The 23,885-nt window shown below is 48.2% G+C and overlaps 1 protein-coding gene across 4 annotated transcripts in view; it reads right to left on the reverse strand.

Annotated features, from left to right (window-relative positions):
* Positions 1–2,757: 2,757 nt before the first annotated feature.
* Rufy1 (RUN and FYVE domain containing 1) overlaps positions 2,758–23,885 on the reverse strand; it is a 41,989-nt gene continuing 20,861 nt past the window's right edge. For 2 of the 4 annotated variants that reach the window (NM_172557.3, XM_006532841.4), the window contains exons 9-18: positions 21,295–21,396; positions 19,839–19,955; positions 17,926–18,093; positions 14,910–15,007; positions 11,843–11,962; positions 11,116–11,245; positions 8,393–8,487; positions 5,491–5,539; positions 3,766–3,843; positions 2,758–3,430 (exon numbers count right to left, since the gene is read on the reverse strand). In NM_172557.3, coding sequence (NP_766145.1) covers positions 3,287–3,430; positions 3,766–3,843; positions 5,491–5,539; positions 8,393–8,487; positions 11,116–11,245; positions 11,843–11,962; positions 14,910–15,007; positions 17,926–18,093; positions 19,839–19,955; positions 21,295–21,396 — 1,101 coding nt within the window. In that variant the 3' untranslated portion in view covers positions 2,758–3,286. Of the gene's footprint in view, positions 3,431–3,765; positions 3,844–5,490; positions 5,540–8,392; positions 8,488–11,115; positions 11,246–11,842; positions 11,963–14,909; positions 15,008–17,925; positions 18,094–19,838; positions 19,956–21,294; positions 21,397–21,525; positions 23,157–23,290; positions 23,440–23,885 lie in introns of those variants that run through there. The other 2 variants (XR_001779949.2, XM_017314442.2) reach the window with 2 other exon arrangements.

Below are 23,885 nucleotides of genomic sequence, written 5' to 3' on the forward strand. Positions count from 1 at the left end.
CACTCTGTCTGTGCTTTAGTGTCCTGTGAACTTGATGTTTTATTTCTGCCAGGTCTACCTTTCTTGCTAGGACAGGCTGGCTAGGCTAGCTAAAGTTGCTGTTCAGATGTCTTTAGACTTCCAGTGGGGCCCTTGCAGAAGGGTTGTTTTGGCCTGGCTGATCATCTGAATGGTCTATAACATACTCTACATGTGCATGAGGCTTACAAGTGCCAACATTCAACACTGGCTCCAGCATGGGTGAAACATGTGCCAGAGCAAAGGTGCAAGGCAGCTTATCTGTGATGTTTATAGTTTTAACAGGCTGGGGTTTTTCTTGATGGCTCCCACATGTACCCTATGTCTTAAACCAGCTTCCTGAGTGCTAGTTAAATGTGTGTTGTGTATACTGCCATCTATTGTTTCCCTTGTCCCCAAAGGACCTTAACACCTAGCCATAGGTTCTATATCCCTAGCCCTCCCGCTTTTGGAATTTGCAAGTTTTGTACTGAAAGCCACATCCACTTGGAAATATGCAATTACTCTTCAACCACCTGAGTTGGAGCACTAGGAGAAAGTTGTGTGGGTGCAGGAGGCAGGCATATTTCCAGGCCAGCCTCTTCAGAGTTCAAGGATAGCCAGAGAAACCCTGTCATTCCCCATTCCTCTGTCCCCGCAAAAACTTAGTCTGTAGCTCTAGCTTGTAGAGGCAGAACCAATTCCTGCAGATGTCCTCCGACCTCCATTTGCTAGATGGTATACCCACATTCACAATGAAAATCTTAAATTCAGTGCTGGGCTTAGTGCCACATGCCTTTAATCCAAGCACTAGTAAGGCAGAGCAGAGGCAGGCAGAGCTCTGACTAAAGAAATGCTGTGGGGTCTGCACATAATATAATAAGCTTGTCTGTTTAGCTACAATCTGTATTTCAGCTTGAGCAGCATTACTGCAGAGCACCTGTGCCTTTGCTCAGGCTGGAAGTTACGAGCTAAGTCAGACACTGAAGCTCTTGGAAGAGTTGATTTGGTATAAAATTCTTCCTTGACCAGGCAGCTAAATACTGGTGACTTGGATCCATTGTGAAAAAGTAATTATGTTAACTTGGTGTGGAGTTGAAGCTGAGGAAACAATGAGAGAAGAAATTGGAATGGCATGTATGTGCTAGGTGTTGGTGGGACTTGATGTGTATTTACTGAAGGATCTGTAGCATGGAAATGCACAGATGAAAATGTGACACAAGTTAATAACTTGACTAAAGTTCCCAGCAAGCTGGAGGTATGTGAACTTTGTGGGAAAATTGGGTCTTGTTTGAGGTTAGAAAATGGGCTCAGGTAGAAAAGGAGCGGACTCCTTTCACGATTTTTTACTGTGTTTTCTCACTGGGTTTAACTGAGCACGGGAGCGATTCAGACATGATTTTAAACCCTGATGTACAGTCTTTGCTATATATAGGACTTGGGGTGAAAGGGGGTTGGGGAAGAGGCAGGGGCCTAATTATATCCTGTTTCTCATCTGCAATACATGGAAAATCTTTCTGAAAGTAAAGCACCAGTACCAGTACTGACTGAAATGGGAGGCAGGAGATACAGGCTTGGATTGGTTGGGCCAAGTCTGGACAATAAACAGGTCAGGGAATTGGTAAATAGTGAAGGTGTCATTTGTGAACAAGGGATTAGGTATAGAAGGGCGGCAAAGTACAAGGTCTGGAAGACAGGTGGACGGACTGCCATGTGTGGCTAGATGTTACAATATCTATTCTAACCTTCAGAGTCAGGCCAGCAAGATGGTTCATTGAGTAAAGGTGGTTTACTGCAAAACCTAATGACCTGAGTTTGATCCCCACATGGTGGGGAGAACATCTAGTAACCACATCTGACATGCACCCTGGCACCTTTTTCCCATGTCTGCCCAAATAGGCCTGAGAACATTGGCCTTGTGAGGGATACGTGAACTTGCAATGGGTGGGACCATAAGGAAGATGGACAGTCTACATGGCCACAGATGAGTGTGCTAGCACTGCAAGTCTCATGTAGCTACATGGTTCTGATGGATAACTCAACTTTGCCATGGTGTAGAAGTACTTATATAGCTAGTAAATTATTGAGATAACCCAACATCTATAAAATAGGCTTTGTATGTTTGACATGGTGGCACGTGTTTGTAATTCCAGTACTTGGGAGGCAGAGGCAAGAGGATAAGTTCAAACCAATTCTTGGCTAAATTTGAATTTTGAAACCAGACCAGGCTATTTGAGACTGTCTTAAAACAAAAAGATGTTAATGGTTTGCTTTTTTTATTATTATTATTTTATTTATTTATTTATTTTTTTTTTTTTTTGTTGTTTTTTTTTTTTTTTTTTTTTTTTTGAGACAGGGTTTCTCTGTGTAGCCCTGGCTATCCTGGAACTCACTCTGTAGACCAGGCTGGCTTTGAACTCAGAAATTTGCCTGCCTCTGCCTCCCAAGTGCTAGGAATCTGCCAGAGATCTGCTTTTTTGCAAGCTCAGTGTTTTGAGTACTTTCAAGGCAGGCTAAGGGAGGCTGTACTGTGGTCATTATTGGCTCATTTCTACTTGACTGCAACGTGGATGTAACCCCACTTTGAGTCAGGCATCTGTGTAAGTAACTCACTTGGACTTTGGTGACAGGCTTTGGGCTTTGGTTCACCTGGGTAGAGCAGCCCGAGTCCAAGCAACACTGAGCTGAAGAGCTCAGACCCAGCAGGCCCTCCTCCCCAGGCCTTGCTGAGCCCTCCACAAGCAAGCTGGAGGCCAGCACTTTGTCTGTACAAGAGTGAAAAATAAAGGATTTTATTGCAGGGCTGACAGTAGGTGTTGGCAGGAGCATGATGGCAAATGCTGGATGCCGAAGCAGACAAGGCACACTGACAGACCCACAAGGTTCAAAGCACAGCAGAAATCAAGGTTTCTGTGGGACGTGGGTAGGAAAGAGAAAGGATTCTCTAGTGCAACTGCTGCACAACAGGTTAACCCTTTGAAAAGTGAAGGTGACAGTAGCAAAGTCATGAAGTTGCACCTGTACCAAAGCCAGGATTTAACTGAGGACACAGAAGTGTCTGTCTAGAGGAGATGACTCCATAGAGACCATGGAAAAGTGCTCAGCTGCCACTTGGCATTCTCTTCCGAGGCTGACAGCCTGGTGAAGGTTTCATTCTTTCCTTTGATTCTCTTGGGTCCCTACAGGTCTCTGGAGATCCCAAGTTTGGCACTGTACCTGAGGCTTTCCTCCACTCTGAGGATGGAGGTCAACAGGTCAAGGTCCCTGCTGGTGGGTGGGGCTGATGGCTTCAGGAGGCAGTGGAGGAGCAGCGCTGCAGTAGCAGGGTATGGCAGCTGTCACACACACGCACTGGCTTAGGGTAGGAGGGCAGGGCCAGCTCGTTGCTAGAGCAGGTGTTGCAGAAAATGTGGCCACAGTTTCGGCAGTGGTGCTAGAAGACAGGACAATGGCAGTTAAGACTACTGGGAGGTGGGACCCCACACCTACCATGCTTCGAAAATCGTGGCTTCTATAAATGGCTATGTCATAGACTCATGTCATAGACAACCTCTTCTGATTAGGTTGTTAGCCTAATTCAGTCAAACAATTGGTCCTGCTGCATACAGAGGGCTGCCAGTGATGTATACAGCAGCTCTACACAGAAGCTCACTGCCCACCCATGCCAGTCATTAGAGAACTCGGGCAAGGGCCTCCAGCAGACTCACGGGCAGAGCTATAGTGAAAAGCCAGGCTTTTCCAGGGAACCCAGGAGCGGCTCCTACATACCTTCCTCCGAGAAATGGAGAAGTCCTTCTCACACTGCTTACAATGTGTTGCCTCGTCATCTTTCAACCATGTGTGGCCCTGAAGAAGAAAGAACACCTAAGAACTCCACCTCATGTCTATGTCTGTCCCTACTTGGCTGCATCTACTCTCTCGTGACTGCCCAATTTTCTTTCCAGGCCTGGCTGCTTTCCAAGACAATAACGTCCACTCATACATGTTGCAGGTGGGATTCACAGATCCATATAACGTGTCTGCTCTCAGCAGCCTGGCCTCCACCAAGGCACGATTCACCCAAAACACTCCCCTGTCCTGTTTGTTTTGAGACAATTTCTCTGTGCAACCCCAGCTGTCCCAAAATTCACTCTACAGACCGGGCTGGCTTTGAACTCAGAGATCCGACTGTCTCTGGCTCCCAAGTGCTGGGATTAAAAGTGTGGGCCACCATCACCTGGCTCCCCTGTTTTTTTTTTTTTTAAAGATTTATTATTATACATAAGTACACTGTAGCTGTCTTAAGACACACCAGAAGAGGGCGTCAGATCTCATCACGGGTGGTTGTGAGCCACCATGTGGTTGCTGGGATTTGAACTCAGGACCTTCAGAAGAGCAGTCAGTGCTCTTACCTGCTGAGCCATCTCGCCAGCCCCTCCCCTGTTTTCTTAAGTTTCCTGAAACTGAGGTCACCACAGTCAAACTCTGGTGCCTTCAACCCCGTGTCTGGCCCAAGACATGATCCCATGAGTAGCTACATTGGCAGGAGGGAAGGCTAACCAGATCTGAGCTAAGCTCAAACAAGTGACATGGACCTATGCAGAAAGGCGACATGCAGGGGAAGGATGCTTTTAGTCCAGGGAAGCGTCTCTGCACACCCAGCCCTAGCTCCTCAAATGGCCTTGGGAAACAGCTTAGCTACTTTACAGAAATAAAAATGGAGTCTCTGGAAGAGGATGTCTTGCAAGTTTTTAACTGGGAAAAACTGATCTGAAATGTATTCTCCCTTAAGAATTCTGTAGGTTATCAGAAGGGTAAAGGGCCCTTTGACACACCCTTTACTAGGGAGGCAGGCTGCTGGGGCTACCTAAGGTACTCACCCTCACTCTAGAAAGCCCTTCTGGAGCTGTCTGCTGCCACTGTCATGCAAACACTGTATAACAAAACAGAGACAGGCAGCTTCCAACAATTATAATCAAGGCAGGAGCAGCCTGGGATCCACACTCCTGCTGGGCTAGAGGTGGCTGCACCTCCCACTTTTGAAGGAGCCCCTGTCTGACTTTCAGCCTCTGCTCTACTGTGGCAACTGGGTGAGTCAGGCCTCTCTATCTGCACCTTGTGGATATGCAGAGCAGAGACCCTGCTGTCTGCTAACTTAAGCACACAGAAGGTCAGAGACGGCCAACGGGCATAGCTCCTACCAAGGGCTTAGATCTTAGAAGAACAGTCACCAGCAGGTGAGCCTCCAGCTCATGCCTGTCCACTGCAGTACTGCTATCTCATGCCAGGGCACTGTGCTGTCACCACTGTGTGCGTGTGGGGGGAGGGCACTTTGAGCAGTCTATTTTTAATGAGACAGTCTCACTATGGAACCCTAGTTAGCCTTGAGCTTGCTATGTAGACTAGGCTAGCCTTCAACTCAGTGCTTTGTGGCCTCTGCCTCCGGTGTTGAGTTTACAGCACTGCACCACACTCAGCTGTGACTTTGCTGGTATATGTGATTTTATCTAATACCTTCAGTGCCTTATTTACTTCCTTTATGTCTTCCATCTTCAGTTTGGACCTGCAAAAATAAAGACAATTTTTTCAGCAGTGAAAGATTAAGACAGCTTATGTACTGCCTATGGCTGGGGGTGAGGGTAGGGGTCGGGGTACAGATGGACCCTGGAGTGGAAGGATGAAAACAGGGGTGCTTTAAAAATACTTCCCATTTCTGTGTGACCTGCAGTTGTATTTCATCCCCCCCTGGCTTATGTGTCTGCAAAGCCTGGGGCTATGTAGCCTATGAGGAAATTGTCAAGCCCACAGGGTCAAAAGAACTGAAGTAGCTGCCCATTAAAGAATGGTGAAGGAGCTCTGGAAGCCTGGGATTCCAGCTTCTCTGCCTAACTGTCTCCACATTTAATGTACTTATGGAAGGCCAGGAAGTACAGGACTAACTGGCACTCTCAGTAGAGACTTCAATCTCCCGGGCTTCTTGGGAGGTGTCCAGCCCATTGGGCACTCCAGAAGGAGCAGGCTGAGAGGCTCCAATGACTCTCCATCCTTTAATGGGTGAGCAGTTCCTTCACACAGAAGATAGGTTTGAACAAGGTTTAGGTTGGAAGAACTTCATCAGCAGAAATGAAACCCTGGGCTGGTGATCTGAGGGGAACCTTCTGGACTTTTTTTTTTTTTGTATGTCTGTGTGATATGTGTATGTGCTCACATGGTTGCTCGCACATGTCAGACGGGTGATCCTCCTGCCTCCACCTCTTTAGCATTTCCTATTGGTATGTGCTACCACAACTGGCACAGGCCTTTTAGGTCCCCTGCCCCAGGCTTGGAAGTGCAGGTTGGTGCAGGACACCGTGACTGTGGCACAGTGGCTAGAGCCCTTTATATTTATTTATTTATTTGTTTGTTTGTCTACTTTTTTGAGACAGAGTCTCAGGTTCCAGGCTGACCTGGAGGTCAATAGACCAGGGTAGCTTCAAACTCATAGAAATCTAACAGTGTCCACCATGCTTGGCAATTACCCCCAAGTAATTGGGGACAAGTTAAAATTCACTATGTAGACCAGGCTGGCCTTGAACTCACAGAGATCCACCTGCTTCTGCTTCCTGTATGCTAGGATTAAAGGCGTGTGCCACTACAGCTAGCCTTGGGCCTTCTTAAAAAGCTGATTAGGTTTAAACACCTTAGATTGCTAGGTATCCAAGGGGTAGATTTCTGAGAGATAGGCTGAATTCCCCAGAGCTTAAAAATAGCATCAAAACATTCGGAAGACCACACCATAGTCCTCATTACTGATCAGCAGGTATCCCCTTTCCTGTCAAGCTGCAGAAAAAGGCCAGCAGACTGACTAGCCCAGAGGCTGTCCTGGCATGGGCTTGCAGGAAGGGGAGCTATGGCGAAGTGGCTACTTGGGCAGTCCTGTCTGGGTTGCATGTACACCTAACTCAGGCACAGCCACACAGCATGGCTTTGAGGGACACAGTGACTGAGCATCTCCAGGTAGGATTCCAAAGCTAGGTCAGGTGGTAGCACTGAGACAGCCCCAAAGTCAGAAACCCACGTCTCTGAGGTGTGACTCTACTTTGTGCCCATCCGTTGTGGGGACCAGCAGAAGGAAACACCAGGTATAAACCCTTTCAGCCAGTTCCACGTCTGGTGAGTGCTCCTGGGCTGCCCAAGGAGTTCACCCGAGCTTGGCACGGGACAGCCATGGATTTTGTGTTTGTTCAGGGAGAGGAGGATGGAGTGGGGAAAAAGGGAGAACATGGCAAGTACCAGGTCAAGAGAAGGCAAGGTGGAACATGTAGAGAAGGTTAGGGCTCAGGGTGGGCTGTGTCCCACCAGTAGTCCTGCGCATCTCTAGGAAGATGTTGAGAGAGAATAGTGAGTGAGCCTCTGAGAGAGGACAAAGGCAGAGTGTTCTCCTTACTGATAGGAGACCTTCCATCCAGCACAGGGGGCATGCTCTAATCCTGGCATGAGGCTTTGGAAGGAGGACTAGAAGTTCAAGGCTAGCCTAGGCGACATAGTAAGACTGCACCAAACACCAAGGGTTGGGAAGAAGCACAGTGACAGAACTCATGCCCTGGGGTCAATCTCTAGTATCTCATGCGTACAAGCCTTGGGGCTGGAGAGGGAGAGACTCAGTAGTTAAGAGCACTCACTGCTTTTCTTGGGGACCTGAGTTCACTCCCCAGCAACCATGTCAGGTGGCTCACAATTGCCTGCAACTCCAGCTTCAGGGACCTCAATACCCTTGGCCTCTGAGGGCACCAGCACTTATGTGCATATACTATTTCCATACTTAATAAAAATACATTCTTTACAAAACAAAACAAAACAGGGGGCTGGAGAGATGGTTCACTGGTTAGAGCACTGACTGCTCTCCCAAAGGTCCTGAGTTCAATTCCCAGCAACCACATGGTGGCTCACAACCATCTGTGATGAGATCTGGCTCCCTCTTCTAGTGTGTCTGAAGTGAGCTACCGGAGCAAGAGGGGCCAGAGGGAGCAGAGGTCCCGAGTTCAATTCCCAGCATCCACATGATGGCTCACAACCATCTGCACAGCTACAGTGTACTCATATAAATAAAATAAATAAATTTAATAGGAGACCTTCCAACTTTGCAGACAAAACAGGTTGTGCACATTCTCATACTTCTTGAACTTTTCCAGCTTTCTCTCGTTTGGTTTCCATCTCTAAACCTCTTCTGGTCACACATATCCTGGCTGTACTGTCACAATTCCCCAAGGCTCTGGTCATGAGGGGTGCAAGAGGAACTCTTCTTCTCTTAGACCAGACAGGTCTGCCAGGGTCTGTTCGAAGGACGAGGAACCACATAGCTGCCTCCTGAGACCTGGCTCCTCCTGCACTAGGCGGAAGGTGCACAGATCCAGCCTTGCATGTGGGTGGCTCTTACTGGCTAAGGTGTAGTCCCATTTCCTGGAGGGCTTGCTCCTGCTCCTCACAGACCTTCCGTAACTCTGCCTTCTCGTCTTGGAGCTCCCGCAGCTCCTGCAACAGACAAACCACATGTCACACACACTGCATTTTCCTCTGTAAAGGTCTGGTAAGCACTGTGGCCAGGAGAGCAGAATGTCTTGCAAAAGCAAAAAACCGTTTTGTAGCATGACTATCATCTCTTGTGGGTGGATGACTTCACACCAGCTATGGGCAGGGGAGACAGTGAGTTTGAGACTAGCCTGGGCTACAGGAGATCATTTCAAACAACTAGAAGTGGCTTTTAACTAGATACACAGCACTGGCCAACTAAGAACAGTTACCAGGCCGGGCATGGTGGCGTACGCCTTTAATCCCAGCACTCGGGAGGCAGAGGCAGGCGGATTTCTGAGTTTGAGGCCAGCCTGGTCTACAGAGTGAGTTCCAGGACAGCCAGAACTATACAGAGAAACCCTGCCTCGAGTGCCTACTGAAGGCATGGTTTTAAAAGCAGTTATCTGGGCTGGATGTGGCAGGAGACAGTACTAAGTGCTCAATGTGTTCCTCTACTGTATACTGAGCTTGAGATCTGCCTGGGCTACAAGAGACCTTGTCCCAAAACAACGTACAAATCACGCTCCCGACAGCGATCTGGAATGTACACAGACCAACAAACTTGTCTTGCTTCAAAATAGAAAACATTTCTTTGTGTGTCTGCATGTGAGTACATGAATGTGGGTATACATATGTGGATGTCAGAGGATAGCCCTCAGAAGTCTGTTCTCTCCTTTCATCCTGTGGGTTTTGGGATTGAACCCAGGTGGTCAGACTTAAAGGCACGCTCCTTCACCTGCTCAGCCATCCCACTGGCTCTAAAGTCTGTTTTATCATCCATCTATCTATCTATCTATCTATCTATCTATCTATCTATCTATCTATCTATCTATCTATCTATCTATCGTCTATCTATCTATCTATCTATCTATCTATCTATCTATCTATCTATCTATCGTCTATCTACCTACCTACCTACCTATTTTGAGACAGGGTTTCTTTGTATAGCTCTGGCTGTCCTGGAACTCAACCTTGTAAAACACGTTGGCCTCTAATTTAGAGATCCACTCTCAAAGGCTGGGATTAAAGACGTGCACCACCACCAGCTTTAAAATCTATTTTAAGGGGGCTGGTGAGATGGCTCAGTGGGTAAGAGCACCCGACTGCTCTTCCGAAGGTCCGAAGTTCAAATCCCAGCAACCACATGGTGGCTCACAACCATCTGTAATGAGGTCTGATGCCCTCTTCTGGTGCATCTGAAGACAGCTACAGTGTACTTACATATAATAAATAAATAAATAAATGAATAAATCTTAAAAAAAAAAATCTATTTTAAAATATCTTTGGAGAAAGAGAAGAAAATCTTTGAGTAGCGGATTAAGATACTTTTCACCAAGTCTGACAACTTGACTTTGACCTTTAAATTGCACTTAGTGGAAGGAGAAAACTGATACCTGCAAGCTGTCCTCTAACTGTCACGTGTGCACATGTATATACATACATGCAATACATGTAATAAAAGTGTTTCTAAAAAGATTTTTAATAAAACCCCAACTGCTTTGTATTAATTAGTCCTGGAATTCTTTTCTTCACTAAAGTCATGAACCCTGGATTTGTCTATGTCAAGGTCTCTAAAAGATGAAGGGGCTGCACGCACACCAGGTGGAAGAAGGCAGATCTCTGTGAGTTCAAATCCAGTTTGCTCTACATATCAAGTTGCTCACCAGCAAGGGCAACACAGTGAGACCTTGTCTTAAAATGAAAAAGTTAGCGTGACCGTGGGGACCGTGAGTGTGTCTGCCCCTTCACTGACGGCATCATCAAGTCTGCGGTTATGTGTACAATTCAAGTGCAGACTGAAGGTTTTTGAGGTGGGTATGTTCAATGACAGAGACACTTTCTAGGTCCTTTCATGTGCAGTTTCCTCCCATCTGCTCTCTGGGGCTGGCCTGGCTCGAGCCCCTTCCTTCCCTTTGTCCAGGCGGGGTCTGGGTCTGGAAGCCTGATGCTCAGGATGCCTGGAGGTATCCAGGAAACCAGTCCAGCAGACTGCAATCAGCCGAGTTTCCTAAGAGGTCTGCTCCGACTACAAGAATGTCACTAGGTCAACACTCCACTCATGCTCACAGGATCCAGGACATTCCTGAAAGTGACACTGGGGACTCCAGAGGACTGACCCATGCCAGAAGGGGATGGAACACGGGATGACTATGGGGTCTGGCTCTGTCTGCATCCTGGGATGACTTGAGCTTTGGGAAAAATGGCTCACTAACTTCTGGGGAGAAGGTCATGTGCGCAGGCTTTTGCTGAAAATGCTGACTTGTCCTGCACCAGCTCTCCATACAGCAGCCGATCCTAAGCCCAGCTGTGAGCACCGCTTGCTTCCTTGGTAGCTGGCGTGGCCCTCCCCGAGGCCTCTGCTTCCTATCTGCTATTCTCAGCCTTCCCTCTCCTCTGCCTTCATTCTCACTCTCAAGCTTACCACTTGCTCGCTAGCTCACTCGCCTCTTAGGACAGACTCTCTGTTGGGGTAAAACACTGCCCCTGACCCTGCTCCCACACAGAGTCAGGAGAGGGACTGGCCTTTGTGGAGGTCCTGGACAGGGCCCAGTGCTGAAGGCGGGTGTGTTGGCCATAGGCAGCTCTTACCTTCTTCAGGCCTTCCACTTGCTGCAGCTCCGTCTGGAGCAGACAAGAGGTGTCTTTCTCACGCTGTAGTTCTCTCTGGAGAGCTTGTCTTTGTTCTTTTTCTGACTTCAGTTCTTTCTCTAGACCTGAGCTGTTGTTTCCCCAAAAGTGATCTACAGTTAGTTTCAGTGGGAGATTTCCATGGAAGACCCACAATCTACCATACAAGATCTGGGGAACCATCTGAGTAACCACACGGACAGGAAAACTTACAGAGTGAAACCATGCCACCGCCTCCTCCTCCTCCTCTGGCTACTTGAGCCCCCCAAAAGGCTAGGAGCTGCCAGGTACACGGTTGGCTATGATGCCAATGAGAGGAAAACACAAGGACCTGAGCAGCAGCTAAGTTCAGTATTGTCTGCTTCTTACAGCCCACATTCAGCAGACCGGAAGATACCAAAGGGTGGGAGAGAGGGACCAAGGTCAGGGGTGAGTTTGGCTGGATACTGACTCGTCCTTCCCTAGCCAAGGGGGCTGAGGACACAGTTGGCTCCTGGAGCCTGCCTGCTCAGTTGTCTTTGTAAACCAGGTTTGGGTGTTATACCTGACACACTCTCACACCTAGCCTTGCAAGGGTGAACTCAGGTGAGGGACTGTCTATCTCCTACTCTTGATGGAGACAAGGAAGGAAGGTAGGAAGCCACCTCCTGGTCCTCTCGAGCTGACCTGGCACTGCCCAGATCCTCACCATTGGTCCCGCAGCTGGGACAGCTGGAGCTGCAGGGCACTGCCCCTCCCGCTGAGCTCCTGCTGCAACTTGTGGCTTCGCTCTTCTGCCGCCTGCCTGGCCCGTTCCGCCTGCTGTAACCTAGAGGCAATGCAAGCACACACAGATTCTATCTTTGTAAGGAAAGGCTCGCCTCTAGTAACTAAAAGCTTTCAGCTTGAGCTGCAACTCCCCCTCCCTCCTTCTCTCCTTTGTTTTCTTTTTCTTTCTTTTCTCTTGAGATAGCGTCTTGTTCTGTAGCTTAGGTGTATGTCTTGAAGTTGCTACCTAGTTCAGACTGGTTTCAAACTCATGATCTTCCTGCCTTAGCCTCAGTGCGCACCACGCACAGGTGTGTAGCACCACGCACAGCTTATCACCTGGCAGGGCAGCTATGCGATGACAGAAGCTGCTTTAGTGCTCGGATGAGAGGAGCGCGCACGCGGAGGTTAGAGGACTGCCTGAGGCGCCAATCTTCCCTTTGCTGAGGCAGATCTGTATCTGCCACTGTGTGCACAGGCTTGCTGGTCCACAGGCTTCCCAGGACTCGGCGTTCTTTGCCTCCTATCCTGCCATAGGCACTCCATTTTTTTATCTGTGCCCCGCCCCCGGTTTTGTGTGGGTTCTGAGGATCTGAATTCAGGTCCTTACGCTCTCCCACGGCAAGCCCCGCTAACCACAGAGCCATCCCCCCAGCTCCATCTGTTTCTAGTTGAACTGTTTGGCTTGCTAGGGTTCTTTATATAGTCTACTACAAGTTCATTGGCAGATATTTCTTCAAATTTCCACTAAATTCATAATAATTCCTTTTAATACTTTTAACTACCTTTCATAGGATGAAAGTTTAAAGTGTTATTATATTGATATTTGTCTTAGTTAGGGCTTTATTGCTGTGAACAGACACCATGACCAAGGCAACTCTTATAAGGGACAACGTTTAAATGGGGCTGGCTTACTGGTTCTGAGGTTCAGTCCATTATAATCATGGCAGGAAGCATAGCAATGTCTAGACATGCATGGTGTTAGAGGAGTTTAGAGAGTTCTACATCTTGTTCCAAAGGCAATCAGAAGATTGGCTTCTGGGCAGCTAGAAGAAGGATATCAAAGCCCACCCCCACAGTGACGCCCTTCCTCTAACAAGGCCACACTCCTAACTGTGCCAAGCATATTCAAACCACCACAATAATATTACTTTTTTTTTTCTTTTGGATTTTTCAGTTTCTCTGTGTAGCCCTGGCTGATCTGGAACTCACTCTGTAGACCACGCTGGCCTCTAACTCAGAGATCCACTTGCCTCTGCCTCCTGAGTAATGGGATTAAAGGCTAGTAGGTTTAGGATTTTGATAGAGTCTAAATTCACCCAGGTTTTCTCTTATAGGTTGTGGTGGTTTGAATAGAAACGGTCCTCAGAGGCTCATGTATTTGGCTTGGTCTCTAGGGACTACCTGGCAGGGATTAGGTGTGGCCTTGTTGGAGGAAGTATATCACTGGGAGTGGGCGTTGGGGTTTCAAATGCTCAAGCCAGGCCCAGCATGTCTGTCTGTCTGTCTGTCTGTCTGTCTGTCTCTCTCTCTCTCTCTCTCTCTCTCTCTCTCGTCTTGCTGTCTACTGATCCAGTTAGGTAGAACTCTCTGCTCCTTCTCCAGCATCATGCCTGCCTGCCTGCCACAATGCTTTCCGCCATGCTGATGAGGGACTAAGCTTCTGAACCCGTAAGCCAGCCCCAGTTAGATGTTTTCCTTAAATGTTAAAAGTTTGCCTGCCAGGCAGTGGTGGCGCATGCCTTTAGGCCCAGCACTCGGGAGGCAGAGGCAGGCAGATTTCTGAGTTTGAGGCCAGCCTGGTCTACAGAGTGAGTTCCAGGATAGCCAGGGCTATACAGAAAAACCCTGTCTCGAAAAACCAAAAGAACTGCCATGGTCAGGCTGATGAGATGGCTCAACGGTTAAGAGCACTGACTGCTCTTCCAGTCCTGAGTTCAATTCCCAGCAACCACATGGTGGCTCACAACCATCTGTAATGAAATCTGATGCCCTTTTCTGGTGTGTCTGAAGACAGCGACAGTGTACTCACATACATGAATTAAAAAAAAAAAAAGAATTGCCGTGGTCATAGTGTCTCTTCACAGAAAAAGAACCCTAACTATGACATAGGCCATTCAGAGTTTCCTGTTTCCTTCTAAAAGACTTACAGTTTTTAGTTTTACATTGAAACTTACTATCTTCTTTGAGGCAGCTGTTCTATCATATTAGAGGGTTGAGAGGCACTGTCTGTTGATGAAGTACCAATTGCTCTGATACTAATTATCCAAAAGACCACCTTTGTTTGGAGTCAGCATCTCTCAAAAAGCAGCTGACTACATCTGCGAAGGTCTGTTTGGGATGCTGTCATTTTTTTTTAAGGTTTATTTTTATTTGTTTAATGTATATGAGTGCTCTATTTGCATGTACATCTGTGTGCCATAAGAGGGCATCAGACCTCATTACAGATGGTTGTGAGCCACCATATGGTTGCTGGGAATTGAACTCAGGATCTCTGGAAGAGGAGGCAGTGCTCTTAACCGCTGATCCATTTCTCCATCCCTTGATGCTATCATTTTTTAAAAATTTATTTTATTTGTGTGTGTGTGTGTGTATGTGTAGTCTGCAGAAGCCAGATGACCTCATGGAGCTGTAGTTAAAGGTCACTGTAAGCCACCCAGTGTGGGTGCTGGGAATGAACTGGGGTCTTCTGCAAGAAGTAAGTGCTCTTAATTGCTGAGTCATCTCTCAGTCGCTGGAACTCTATTGTGGTCCACTGCTGAGCGGATATTTCAATGTGACAGTGGTAATCCACTCTTTATCTAGTTCCAGATCCTGAGAGGACACTCTGATGGAGTGGCCAAAAGCCTGGCTGACTGACTGACTTATCAAGGCTGCTGTAACCCCAGAGGGTAGCCAAGGAAGAATGGTGACCCCAAGTTGTCTGTACTTCTCAGTGGGACACTATCTCTAGGCCAAAGTACGCTCAGAACCTTCTAGAGACGGCATGTCTACCAGGGAAGGGTTACCTTTCCTCCATTTGCTTCATGCTGGACATCACCTGAGTGGTTTTTCCTTCAAAAGATGCGATGGCTTCATTCTTCTGCTGTAAACTGCTCTCTGCACTCTACCAAAGCAAGGAGAGGAGGTTGTAAGCTGCCCACTTTTCCACATCTCTGCATGACATACAGGGCTCACTGTTAACACATATTCTACGACACTCTCAAGAGTATTTGATTAATGGCTGTTCTTCCCTAGAGCCCAGAAGACAAACCAGGTCAAGGCTCCAGCTCTGCCAATGGAAGAAGAGCAGAGGCAGGTACTGGGGTTGGCTTCCTGGAGTCAGTGTGAACTCTGATCCTGAGTAGCATCATAGCCTGGGCATACTTGCCAGTTCATGTGACCCCTTGAAGGTTCTCAAGGGAGGTCTTGTCAGCCTCGGTTTCCTATCAAGCAAGGGAGGCTCAGAAGAGAAGAGACTGCCGGGGACTGAAGAGCCAGCCCGAGGCAGGGCAAGTCCTCAGCCATGTCCGTGAGACGCACTGTGTCCCAGTTTTAATCAGAACAGGTACCCAGTACCAGGAAGCAACACTCTGAAGTCACAAAAGACACTGTAAAATGACAGGCTACTGAGAGGCTGCTGTGGAAGGAAGTCCTAAGGAACACAGATGGTGCTCTTGGATGGACTCTTCCACTAAGAAAATCACCGAAGAAAACAAGATGAAACAGCACACTAAGTGTAATTCAGCTCAAAGAGAGAGCTCCAGAGGAAATGCAGAAAAGACAGCGTAACAAGGGCGAGGGTGACCAGCCTTATCAATAACACTTCAGACCCCATCGTGAGGTGGTTGCCACATGATCAACCCTGATGCCACCTTGGTATTCTACAGCTTACTTCAGCTCAGTTTTGCTAGCAGCCTGCAGAGTTAATGAGGATGCCACAGGTGAATGCACTCCCCAAGACTGCCCCCCTCCTTGCCTCAGGGGAGGTCTAAGAGTTACTACCTGCCTATGCCACTGTTGGCACTGCTGATCAGTAGGACAGACACGATGGTCAAGATGGGAGTGCTGCTCTAAGGCCAGAGGCTGCACACATGATGGGTTGGCCCTGTCAGGGCTGATGTGACAAGGCTGGAAAGTTGGTGGTTCTTGCTAGTTATGCAAAGCAGTTAGTATAACCCTGTCACCCTAACTGGGAAGACAGTTAGTGACAGTACTGCTACCGCTCCAGGAGAGGTGCCTGGGGGGTAAGAGTGCCAGCAGCTGTCAGTGCTCTGTGCTGCTTGAGCAAGGTTCTGAAAGAAGGGCAGAGTCCAGGACAAAGCTGGCTAGTTTGCAGAGAGACATACCACACATCCAGAGAAAGGGGCTAGATGAGCAACTTCTCTTGACCCTCCAACGTAGAACACTAAGTATTAGTAGGCCGGGCACAGAGGCACATCCCTGTAATCCCAGCACTTGGGAGGCAGAGGCAAGCCTGGTCTACATACAGAGTTCCAGTACAGCCAGGTATATATAACAACAAAACAAAACAAAACAAAACAAAACAAAACAAACAAACACACACACACACACACTGGCCATAAAAGCCCTGTTAAGTCAGCTCATGCAGGCTGGAGGAATGGATCATGGGTAGAGCATACGTGCGGCCCCATGTAGTGAAACTCAGACCCCAGTCTCTTCTACGTAAGGCTAGGATTTTGGATGATCAGTCATTAATAAAGCAGAGAGACACAGGCACAGGCGTAGACTCAAACCCTGACACAGTCATGCAAAGCCGTGATCAAGAGGAAGAAGTGCATTCACTGAAGTGACCTGAGCCTGTGACAGAGGTGACAGGACTGCCAACGAGCCAAGAATCTGCTAGAGAAATACTTAGGAATACGGCTCCTATTATGAATGCCAGGCTAGCAAACTGACACCAGTCAGAGGCTGGTCACCAAAGCTGTTTATCTTCAAGAACTCCTTCAAAACATGGCCAAGGACGTTTGGGTCTGTGGTCTGTCTGGGCGGTCCCTACTCAGACAGAGTGCTTGCCTCTTTTCCAAGCGGGTCCTCTACACTGCATGCTCTGTTTCTACCTCATCGACATAGGCTGTGATGGGCCAATGTGAGACGGACAGTTGGCTTCCAGCTCATGGGTCATGTGGGCTGCTGGAGAGTTCCTGGCTGCCAGCCAGAGTCTGTGGCCCTGAGAAGGATTCGGAATCTGGATAGAACTTCCCAGAAGCATTCTTGGGGCTAACTAGAGACAGACAATTATGTGCCCACCAACAAACATTCTCTCTCTCTCACCAGGCTGCAGCCCAGAAAAGAGGGAGTTCCTAGAGTCCTGCAGCTACGACGATCAACATCCCCCACAGAGCACACCAGAGGCAATGTGTACAGCCTCCATCTCGGCTGGAGACAGGACAGGTCTGGCTGGCTCTAGATGGCTCCTTTTTCTCTTCCCTCTCAGAGGCACAAGTGCAAAGCTGCTGAGGTCTCTGAGTGACTGCCAAGAGCAAGGTCTGAAGGGCTCGCCCTGTTACAGAGAAACTTCCATGCTCCATGGCAGTCTACTAGATTACTGGAGCACTTTCCCTAACACACACTATTATGTCTCCTCATGAGCCAAAACCTGAAAAAGAATGTAAAATCTTAAAACAGATGGTTCGTCAGGAGGTCCCGGCATCCACACTGGGCAGCTCACAAATGCTCTAAGGAGTCTGAGGTATCTGGCCTTCTCAGGTACATGCACACATGAGTACATACACTCACACAGACACACATGTAAATACAAACATAAAAATAAACCTTAAAAACAAATATATACAGCAGACACAGCAGTGTATACCCCAGCATCCAGAGGCAGAGGCAGGTGGAACTCTGGGTTTGAGGTTAGCCTGGTTTATGTTGTGAGTTCCAGGGCAGTCAGAGCTACCCATGAGACCCTACACTACAATAACATAGGGGTTGAGGATTAGGCTTGTCTGCACATTGTAGGAAGGAAGATAACACTGGAAGACATCAGTGTGTGTGTGACAGCCTGAGGCCAGCTCTCACCTGAACTTTGTGAAACATCTGTAAGTTAATAGCTTTGACTTCCTCCAGCTGCTGGCGGAGGGCAACGAGCGTGTCTTGCTTCTCATGGGTGTCCTTCTCCAGCAACTTCATGGCGATCTCCATCTCCGTCTTCATTCCAATCTGCAACTCCAGCTCCTTTTCCAGTTCCTTTAAAGACATGTACAAGGAGAAGCAAAGGAGGAGAAAGGTCTGATGGGATTCATTCATTCATTCTCTCCTCCCTCCCTTTCTCCTTTCCTCTGCTCCCATGCCCAGTCCCCTTCCCTTTCCTCCTTTCTTCCTCTCTTCTCCCTCTTCTCAGTTTGGAAAGAATCTAACTGTGCAACCTAGGCTGGCCTTTAACTCGTAATCCTCCTGCCTCCGCTCCTGAGTTATTAGGAGTACAGCACCACCACACCTGGCTCTTTGCCCCTCTTTTCTTTCTTTCTTTTTTAAAAGATTTATTTATTATTATACATAAGCACACTGTAGCTGACTTCAGACACACTAGAAGAGGGTGTCTGCTCTCAATATGGGTGATTGTGAGCCACCATGTGGTTGCTGGGATTTGAACTCAGGACCTTTAGTAGAGCAGTCGGTGCTCTTACCCACTGAGCCAGCTCACCAGCCCTGCCCCTCTTTTCTTATGGTGGAGTGAAAGCTGGCTCTGTATCTAGTCAATGTCCGGGTGATCCTTTTGTGCACCATGTAAAGGTTGTCTTTGTAGTATTCAAGTGCTGGTTTATGGACTGCAGAGATCTGATTACAGGCAGCTGCATCCTGTCTTGTAAACTCTAATACCTTCCGATTGGTTTAATAAAGAGCTGATGGCCTATAGCAGAGGAGGAGAGAACAGGCAGGACTTCCAGCAGAGATAAGGACTCTGGGAAAGAGCCAGGCTCAGGTAGAAATTGTAACAAGCCATGTACAGAATGTAAATAAATATAAATGGGTTAACTTAAGTTATAAGAGCTAGTTGGGAGCTAGCCTAAGCTAAGGCCTGATCTTTCATGTGGGGGTGGAGAGATGGCTCAGCGGTTAAGACCACTGGCTGCTCTTGCAGAGGTCCTGAGTTCAATTCCCAGCAACCACATGGTGGCTCACAACCATCTGTAATGGGAACTGGTGCTCTCTTCTGGTGTGTCTGAAGACAGGTACAGTGTACTCACATACTTTAAATAAATAAATAAATACGAGGCCAGCCTGGGCTACAAAGTGAGTTCCAGGACAGCCAGGGCTACACTGAGAAACCCTGTCTCGAAAAACCAAAAAGAAAAAAAAAAATCTTAAAAAAAAAGTCTCCATGTCATTCCGTGAGAAGCTGGTGGGTTGAGACAATCCAGAGATCTTTGGCCCTCAACGCTGGGTGGTACACACTGACTTGGCAACATGAGCCTCGAGTTCTAGAAGCCAGGTCGTCTCAAACTAGAAAACAGAACCCATGGCCTGCAGGATCGCTTAGCTTGTGACTGAGTACCAGGAGACCTCAGGGAATAAGACTACAGTTTCTGAATACTTTGGACTTGATCATGGAACAGGTACCACGATTCTGAAATGGCTCTTTCTGTCCTGGTACCTCAGGACACAGTGTCCCCAATGCATTCCAGGAAGTCAACTCAAGAAAGCACACAGAAGAACTAGGTTGGAAAAGGACCTGTGGCTCCCAATGCACATCGTGGAGACAAGGGGGCCCGAGCCTGTGACAGTGGAGCCAGAGCTGGCCTCCCAGCAGCCTCTAGGGAAGACTCAGACAATGGGGACCAACACAAATGATGACAGAATTGCAGGGTAAGCTAAAAAGGGCAATTTCCGGCTTTCTAGGAGCGCCAGCAGGTGTGCGCATGCATGTGGAGTGTAGACAGGTTTCATCTGGAGGGCAGTTGACAGACTCTTCCTAAGGCCCTGGGGCTCACCAGTCGGACTTTCTTCTCCTCCTTCAGCTGTTTCCACACATCGCTGTACATTTCATCCAGGCCCTGCCGGGTCTGCTTATAAGTCTCCAGTTCAACCTTGGTGTCCTGTTTTGTTATCTGAATCAAACAAGAACACCAAGAACGACTCACTGTTGGAAAGTGACCTTGGGACAATACATTTCAAATCATGTCACAAACTTAACAACAACAACAAAAGGATAATTTTCTACTCTTTAAACATGCTGGATCTTAGGGCTATAATAACCTGAAAGATGAAGGATGCCATCAGGCCAATACATTCTGTATGGCTGTGCAACAGTGGCTCACTATGTACCTCAGGCAGGACTTGAACTTGTGATCCTCCTGCTTCTGCCTCTTTAGTGATAGGCTTGTGGCTTACCACATGTGGATAACTCAACAGAGTTTCATAAGGAGTTACAAGGTGTAACAATTTAGTTAAACGGTGTAACAGTTTAGTTAAACTGTGTAACAATTTAGTTAAGTTTCTTTACAACAGTTCAACAGTTTCTGGTGGGAAAGACTCCCTTTGGATCCCTCACACTGCATTTTCTGCCACATGTGGATAACTCAACAGAGTGTTATAACGAGTTACACAGTGTAACAGTTTAGTTAAACGGTGTAACAGTTTAGTGAAGTTTTTTTACAACAGGACAACAGTTCCTGGTGGGAAAGACTTCCTTTGGACCCCTCACACTGCGAGCACAGTGGTGACTCAGACCTCAGCTCTACCCGTAAGCCACCAGGTGAGGCAGAGCTGGGACCTTACAGTTGTCAGGGCATCTGCAGTGTAGGAGGAACAAAGTGCTAGAACAGTGCAGGAGGCTGTGCCCAGCCATGGAGCAGGGACAGAATGACAGTCCACCCAGCACTGAGCCCTGAAATACAAATGCTAGAGTCTGAGGAGTCCTAAGTGATCCACATGGCGTGTGAGTGACACTTGAAGGGACATCATCGAGAGGTACTTTCTGATCATACAAGACACCTGGTCTACACTCTGGAGTCTGGGGCAGTTAAATCACAGCTGGCCTTGCTCTTTGGAGGCTCAGCGACCAGGCAGTGGAACAGGGAAAGCAACTCTTCTGCACAGCACAGGCTCAGTTCTTTCTCTCCAGAAAAGCCGGGATAGCCACCGTTGCCAAGGTCATCTGGAGAGGTTTAAAGCATCCTGAAGGACATGTGCAAACGATCTGTGACTGATGACATTTTATACAAAAGACTCATTCTTAGGGGGACCCTGAAGCTTTACCTCATGATGCCAAGGGTCAGCTACAAGCTTGAAACTAATGACGACAGGAGAGAGAGAGAGAGAGAGAGAGAGAGAGAGAGAGAGAGAGAGAGAGAGAGAGAGAGAGAGAGAGAGAGAGAGAGAAAGAGAGAGAGAGAGAGAGAAAGAAAGAAAGAAAAGGACTGCCCAGTTGTCAGGTCAGCCTCTCACCTCCACGCTCTTCTCGCTTCTTTCTCGAATTACTTCGTTCTGTTCTCTCAGCTGCTGTTGTTCTTTTTGTAGGGAACAAATTCGGTCTGTTGCAGCTGAAAGCTGATTAAGAAAGATTTCGTACATGTTTTTTAACATCAGAGTTAATCTTGCTGCCCACATTGAGAGCTGACACTGAGCTCCTGCACAGCTTATGATGCGCCTCAGCGCCTTGTGTTTCGTTTTGTTTCCTTGCTTTAGATAGGGAACGTGTGGTTCAAAGTCCCAGAGACATCTCTGTTGGTCTGTGAGACCTCTGTTGCACCCGCCCCATCCTGGCTTTCTGTACCCGCTCCAATTTTTTGCCCACATTGTAAAATCAGTTACTTCATGCTTCATGTGAGTGAAAATTTATGTACATACACGTACAAATCATCCACTACAATAGAAGCACCAAACAGAAATCTGCCATTACTTAAACATTTAGAATAGCTTTTAATGACGAGAAATTTTTATACCAACAGTGGGACATGTTGTATGGTACACTCTCACAGTTATTTAAAAAATCAAGCAGGCCCCAAATGTGTAAAATGGGGACTATTTATGCTGAGAGGCAAAGGGATCTCAGTGTGTTCTTGCTTCTTGGATGGGGTCTCACTGCGTAGCTCCTGGCTGGCCTGGAACTCACAGAGACAAGCTTGCCTCTGCCTTCCAGGTACGGAGATTAGCACAGTGTACTGCCATTCTCAGCCCTGTTTGTTGTTGCCTGTGTCCACACCCCTGCCTGTGCCTGCACATGCGAACGAACGTCAGAGGTTGACAGTGGAGGTCCTTCTCTATGGTTCCACCCTAGTTTTTGAGGCCGCAGAGGAGTGTGCTGTTCTGGTTAGGCTTCCTGGCCTGGTGAGCCCATAGATCTGCCTGTCTCTGCTTCCCAGCGCTAGGGTTCCAGGCGCGTGCAGGCCTGCAGGGCTCTAACGGGGGTGGGGGGGGTGGCTGGAGACGCCCCCTCAGGTCCTATGCTGTGGAGCAAGCACTCTCCCTGCGGGGCTCTGACTGGGGGCTGGAGATGCCCCCCTCAGGTCCTATGCTATGGAGCACACACTCTCCCACTGAGCCAGGTCCCCAGCTCTCACGGTCAGTTTCTTGATCAGCGGAAATATATTTTATTGTCAAGGGTGATTAAAGATTTTGGAGGAAAGAATCAAACTTAAGTCATCAGAAATCCTGAGATGTGTCATCACGGCTTAAAGGAAGAATAGTTGGATTCATTCATGAGGAGGAGTGAGGAGCAAGCCATCTGTTTGTCTTCCCTCAGTGGAGGGATCATGAGACACTGAACTGCCCTCTAAAACCCTCCAGAGTTCTCCTAAGACTCCCGACTGATGGTTTTCAACAACTGTCGGGCCTAAGAAAGACAGCCTAAGGCCTGGAGGTGTTAGTTGTCAAACAGGAAGAAGCAAGTCACAGCCGTCAGCTACTTCCCATTCCTGGGTGAAGGTTTCTCTAGAGCAGGTCTTTTCCTACAGTCTGCTGAAGAACACACCCAGCTGCTGAGTTTCAAGAGTACAAGGCTGAAGCATGCACCTGCCTGGGAGCAGCGTCCTGTTCTAAAGTCACCCAAGCCTTCAGCCCCTCCCCCAGCCCTGCTTCATGAGTATTTATAATGTCCACAACAAAATTATAAATTCCATGTATCACCCAGCTGGGAGACATAAGAATGAGGCTTAAAGACCTACCTATCTCCTGGAGGCTCCAAGGCCTGCCTACCAAGCAAGGAATGTGGGCTAACTGCAGTGGTGCCTCACATGACAATCCCCTGGGAATATCGTCTGTGGGTATCCTTCCACTCACAAAGTCCTGAGCCCTTTGCCGGAAAGCCCCTAAGGAGAGCAGCCTACAGTAAGCCTTGGTGGGTCCTTCACTTACAGACCCTCCTAGCCTGCTGCATCCTGCCTCCATACTTCGGGATGTGCCTTCTTAAGCCCCTTCTTAAAGCTTTCCTCCTTCCTACTACCTGTGGAAAAGTCTCAAGGCTGAGCAACCCCCCTCCTGCTAACAGGAGACAAGATGTATCCAGCAGGGAGATTGCCGGGCAGCGGGCAGCAAGCCTTCTTCCTCAGCCTCAGCCCTCCTTCTTCCTGTCCTTTCAGTCTCTCTCTCTTCCTAGTGAGAAAGCAGAGAAAGACCACACTGTGGGGAGACTGGATCTGTGCTCCTAAGAGGTCAAAGCAGAAGGGGTGGGCTGGGGGTGCCTCCAGGGTAGTCTGTGTTCTCTGGGGCAGCAGGGAAGCATGTGACACTACAGCAAAGATGGGTAGAGAAGAAAACGCCCATTTCATATCCACTGCCCAGAGGTGATAAAACCGAGCTTGCTGGGAGCTGCCTCAAGATCAGCCTCAGTGTCTCACTGGAAGCCCTCTCTCCACAGGCGGAACACAGATGCTCTGTCTCCTGTGCACTTCCACAGGAGGCGTGCTCGTCAGATGCACCATCCATCCCACCTCTTTCTCTCTCTCTCTTTTCTTCTTGTACAATGTGTGGAACCCAGGGCCTTGAGTGTACTCGGCAAGCACTCTGTCCTGAGCACTCTTTACTCTTTAAGCTGTTCA

The sequence above is a fragment of the Mus musculus genome, chromosome 11 (genome assembly GCF_000001635.26).
Source record: "Mus musculus strain C57BL/6J chromosome 11, GRCm38.p6 C57BL/6J".
Classification (NCBI taxonomy): Eukaryota; Metazoa; Chordata; class Mammalia; order Rodentia; family Muridae; genus Mus; species Mus musculus.